Here is a 5,309-nt window from a genome sequence, read left to right on the forward strand (position 1 = left end):
GCGCAGGTCCACACGCACGTGTCGTTGGCTGGAGACGGTCTCAGGAGGAAGGGAAGCCGGAGGGTGGCCGGCGGCCATCTCACCCTGGGGCCCTATGCCCTTCCCTGCTCTTGGACGCCTGGGACTCAGCACCCCTGATGTGTAGGGGGGGACCAGCCCAGCCCCACCATGACTGGCGGCTGTAGCAGGTCCAGCAGCTGGGCACTGAGGGAGACGGGCTAGGTCACCAGTCCGGCCTCTCCAGGGGGGCCCACAAGCCCTGAGGCCAGGGTTTGCCAACCTCTGCACCAGCCCTGAGAAGCCAGGGCCTGGCCAGCTGCCGTGAAGGTGTCAGGAACCCCAGCCCAGCCCCTCTCCTGGGGGCCGACAGCTTGCTCATCTGCGCCAGCACCCTGGAGAGCCGTGTGTCAGGGTGGACTCCATTCGAGAAACAGCGCTGGATCCTTTCTGAGCGAAATGGTACCAGAAAGTGGACCATTTCCCCCTGGCGCTCCTGACCCGGGGCGGGAGGTCTGGCTGGACCGGCCTCCTCCTCCTGTGCTGAGCAGCTGGTGGGAGGGCTCACTGACCCACCGGGCACCGTGGCTGGCCTAGGAAAGCACACACATGCCCGACTTGGATGAGGGGGCTGCCTCCTGCCCAGAGACGCCCTTCATGTCGTCCGGCATCTGCCCGTCGGGCCGCCACACGTTCAAGTCCCCAAAGACGCCCGTCTCGATCATCTCCTCCTGCCAGGGGATGGGGCAGGTGCCCGAGGCGAACTCCTGGAAGAATTCCGTGTCCGCTTTTTCAAAGGCCACGCCCTTGACCGTGGAGAAGGCACCCACATCCTGGATATTCTTTGCATAGACGGTCCTGGAGTCTGGGACGAAGGGCGGGGTCAGCATCCCTGCAGGGGGACAGGAGACCCCGAGCCTGAGCCGACAGCCGGGGCCAGGGGGCCTCTTGCTGAAAGCCCTGTGTGTCTGCCCCCCCAACGCTGCCCTGGCAGAGATGAGCCATGAGACCCCCCCCAGGGTGCCGAAAAAGGCTGGACACTCAGTCCAATTTGGACTCCTGTCATCAGAACCCAGCCCACACCTGCCACCCTCTCCGGCCTCCCAGGAAGCCCATCACAAAGGTGGGCACTGTGCCAGCCTCAACACCCTCACCCCGCCGTGCCTCCGGCCCCGCACTGGGCTCCAGCCTGCAGGTGGACCCAGACGCTCAGGATAAACGCCTGCCCTCTCGCCCCACCTTCATCCACGTGGACCCCGGGCGGAGTCAGCCCAGCTGGGTGTGGCCTCGGGACAAAAGTCCAGCTCCAGCTTCCTGGGTGCTGACCGCTCGGGCTGCCGGGCCCCCTGCACACTACCAACTCCACCCAGGGCTGGTCTGGGTGGCTCCCCGGGCGCCGGCACCTTCAGCTCAGCCAGGGCTGCCTCCACCCAACCCTTCCCTCAAAGGTGACTCCTACGAGAGCATCGGGCCGTGAGGTCTCAGGCTCGAGCTCCTGGGATGTGGCTCGGGGGGTGTGGTGGGTCCCACATGTCTCCCCCTGATACACACATGCACACACTCACATGTGCACATACTCGTAAAGTGCACACACTCGCACACGCCCATGCTCACTTACACCTGCTCACCAAAGACCCGGCAGCAAACTCGGGTTGGATGACGACTGGAGAAACCCTGCTTGACTTGGCTCGCGGGTTCCTTAAAGGAAGCGCCCAGCCACGGGTTCGGGTGCTTAGCACAAAGGCGGGTCAGGGTGCCTTTAACAAGACCCGTTCAACCCTTGCCACCTCCGAGGGTGCCCGAGAGGCCCGACCCGAGAAGGTCCGGTCCAGGGCTTGTTGTGACGAGCGGGAATGGGGTCCATGGCACCGTCGGGCAAAGGATGCTGCGGGGGTTTTGCCAAGGCTGCCTGCCCTGCCAGCTTCAAACTGAGCTTCCAGATGCCCACGGGACAGAGTGGTCGTGGGTTTCACCCAGCCCCAGCCCCCCATGGGCAGTACCAGCCTCCAGCTGCCGCCAGCTGACGTCTCTGAAGAGGGGGTGCGTGCGGAGCCCATCACAGGAGCCGTCCCGGAACCCCAGGCGCTTCTCAGGGTCCTTCTGCAGCAGTGCCTCGCAGAAGTCTTTGCTGGCCGGGCTGAACTTGTCGGGGTAGGTGACCGCCTGCTCCAGGACCCTCTGCTTCAGCTCCTTGTTCTCTACCTGCATGGCGGGGGGAGCACCGTCTGCCCAGTCACTCCACGGGGCCCCTCCCGCCGCCCGGCACCCCCCGCAGCTGCAGACACAGTTGTACCGCGGCCCAGGCGGCCCAGCCTCAGGAGGGGTGCACACCACCTTCCCAGGGACAGGCTCAGCCTCGCTGTCAGGGCACAAAACCCTGAAGGCAGAGACTTGCACCCCTACGACCTTCCCCTCTAGCTTCTAAGGGGCAGGCGTCCACAGGGTCCATGAGGCCACAGTTCAAGCCAGCTCCCCAGAGCATAGGGGCCACTTCCAGTGACTCCATCAGCAGGGAGCTCCCTGACAGTCGCTCTGGAATTCTCTACCCCACCTCAGCCAAACGCTGACCAGGCCTCTCCCTGTCGGTCAGATTTGCCCTTCCTGAAACTCCTAAACCTTCCCGGGGGTGGAGTCTTCTAGAGTCACTCTTCGGGGCCCACATTCTTGCATCCATCGTGACCTGTCCATGTCGTGGGTGTATCCAGGGCCCCTCACCACTGAACAGAGCAAGGATGGACCACAGAACATTTGGAGGGACCACGATGGACCAGAGAGTGGACAGACCGGGATAGTTCACTTTTTCATAAAAGCTCCTTATGTTGGTTTTCACCAGGACACAGGGACCCTGGCAGGGCTGTGGGGTCAGCACAGGCCCTGAGGGGCCTTTGGTCCGGAGGCCAGCGTGGATCCCATCCTGCTGCTCTTCTGAGCCGCGGTCGGGGAGACTCGCTGGTTCAAGGCAGAGGTGCAGACACAGAACAGCCCTACATGTTTGTCGAGGGGAGGTCCTCACTCTTGGGGGACCCGGTCTATTCTCCCAACTGTCTTGGGAGAGGCGCAGGGACTGGATAGGGGTGCCCTGGGGTGGTCTAGCAGAAGAGGCGGACAGCTGAGACCTCCAGGCAGGCCGAGGGGCCGCGGGCACAGCAGATGAGCCTCGTCTGAAGTGCCGTCCACACCGAGCCCCCTCACCCCAGCTCCGAGCTGGGTGGCATGGAGCCCACGGGACAGTCTGCTTTGGTCTTCTTGTTCTGAACACAGACGGAGCCTCCGGAAGGCCTCTGCTCACGGCCCTGCTGGGCAGGGCAGAGCGCCCCAGGGAGGCGACGGGCCACCCCCAGGCAGGAGTGGGCCTCCGTGGCCCAGAGCCCCTCAGTGCCTACTGCCCCAGGATACCCAGGGACGCTGCTGTGCCTGGAGCAGGACCTGCAGTCAGCACGAGGGAGGAGAGCCCCCAGGCCGAGCTGCTCCTGGGGCAGGGCTGGCATCTGGAGACCAGGGATGACGTCACCATGTCCCCCTCCTGCCCAGGGCAGACGTGCCCCAAGAACCCAGTGCTTCCCCACGGAGGGCCACAGGCAGGTCAGCGGGGGACGCTGCCCCTGTGACCCACACACACACACAGGACCACCGGCACTCCTACCTTCTCTCCACGGGCTCGAAAGGGCCCTCTGGCCGCGATCATCTCGTACAGCGTGACACCCAGCGCGAAGTAATCTACGGAAAAGTCGTACTCCTCCCCCAGCAGGAGCTCAGGGGCCATGAACCCTGGGCAAGAAGAGCGGGACTCAGCAGCCAGCAAGAGGAGCAGACACCCCGTCTCCCTGGAGCCAGCAGGGTCCTTGTACCATGACACATGGGGCAGACCCCCGCCCCCTGGGAGGTGCCCCCCATCCTGAGTGTCCCCTAGGCACAGCCGCTCCCAGGAGAGACCCTCCCACCCAGCGTGGATCTTGCCCCACTTTGGTGCCCATGGCAGATGGATTGGGCGTCTGAGGCTCACAAGGGGTCTGCGGGTTCGCGGGGCTGTGGTCAGAGGCAGGCGCTCAGTTACCACCCAAAAGGGCACAATAGGAGAAGCCGGAGGCCCAGTGTCCAAAGAGCAGACTGGACGCTGGTGGCCTGTGCGCTCCACCTCTGGGGAGCTGGGACCCACCAGCTGAAGGGGACACCCTGGAGCCCGCCCCAAGCTCCAGCCCTGCAGGCCCAGTGTGGAGGCCAGCCTGGCACGTGGGGAGGTAGACAGGCAGCATCTGGGGCCCGTGGGGCACTCCTGGGGCAGAGGGGTGCTCGGGAAGTCGGGGGCTTCTGTGCTTGGATGACTGGATGTCCCCCCAAACCAAAGCTGAACGTGTGTCTGTTTCCAGCCTCTCTGAGCCCTGCAGGGTCTGCCCGTGTTTGTGGCCAGTTCCCAAGGGGGATGTGACCACAGGACATTCTCCCAGGGGCTGCAGGTCAAGTTCAGAAGAATCACTGGCCCCGAACGCAGCCTCCCATCAGGGAATTACACTGCCGTCCAGGTGCCGCAGACTCAAGAAAGACACGTTCACCAACCACCGTTCTCCATGGAAACGTCCAGGAGGAGGCCCCGGAGACGCAGCGTCCCGGCGGCAGACAGCCCGCTGGCCCCTGCCCTCCGCGCCGCGCGGTCTTCAGTGGCGACGGTGAAAGTCGCCGCGTGAAAGAAGGATCAGTGGGGGGCCAGGAGTGAACCGGGAGGGTGTCAGCTCCTCGGGGGGAACCTCCCGTCTCCTCCCCACTGCTCGGCCATGCAAGTCCCCGCTTGGGTGGACTGCGGCTGACCCGGGCTGGAGGAAGCGGGGCCGGGGAAGAAGGTACGGCGGGCTCCGTGAGGCCTCACTGGACACCCCTGACCCCAAGCCCTGCGGGGCTGCTCGCGGCCACACCCGGCGCCTGACCTCAAAGGCCCGGCTCAGCGCAGCCCGCGGACGGAGCGCCAGCCGGGCGAGGCCTGGCGCCCCCTGGCGGCCAGCAGGGCTCCCTGCAGGCGGGGCGGGCCACACTGGCGGTCCGGCGGCGAGGCCTGGCGCCCCCTGGCGGCCAGCAGGGCTCTCTGCAAGCGGGGCGGGCCACACCTGCGGTCCAGCGGCCTGCGTCCTGGCCCCGGGGAGGAGCCCCTGTGGCGTTCTCCTAAGGACGCGGTTCCCGGGAAGAGGCGAGAGGCGTCTGCCTCACACGCTCACGCCCAGGGAGGAACCTCAGAGATCTGGCCCAAGGTCCGGAATATTCAAGACAGAACCTTTACCTAAATAAAGCCCTAGATGAGAAAGACCTACCGTGGGGACAGACAG

At 65.2% G+C, this 5,309-nt stretch overlaps 1 protein-coding gene across 1 annotated transcript in view; it reads right to left on the reverse strand.

Moving 5' to 3' along the window:
• Positions 1 to 590: 590 nt before the first annotated feature.
• The window catches only part of GRK1 (G protein-coupled receptor kinase 1), a 12,789-nt gene continuing 8,070 nt past the window's right edge, over positions 591 to 5,309 (reverse strand). Inside the window, exons 8-10 of the mRNA XM_010831535.1 lie at positions 3,641 to 3,765; positions 1,998 to 2,199; positions 591 to 889 (exon numbers count right to left, since the gene is read on the reverse strand). Coding sequence (XP_010829837.1) covers positions 591 to 889; positions 1,998 to 2,199; positions 3,641 to 3,765 — 626 coding nt within the window. The remainder of the gene's footprint in view (positions 890 to 1,997; positions 2,200 to 3,640; positions 3,766 to 5,309) is intronic.

This window comes from Bison bison, unplaced genomic scaffold, assembly GCF_000754665.1.
Source record: "Bison bison bison isolate TAMUID 2011002044 unplaced genomic scaffold, Bison_UMD1.0 scf7180017864527, whole genome shotgun sequence".
In the NCBI taxonomy this organism is placed as follows: domain Eukaryota; kingdom Metazoa; phylum Chordata; class Mammalia; order Artiodactyla; family Bovidae; genus Bison; species Bison bison.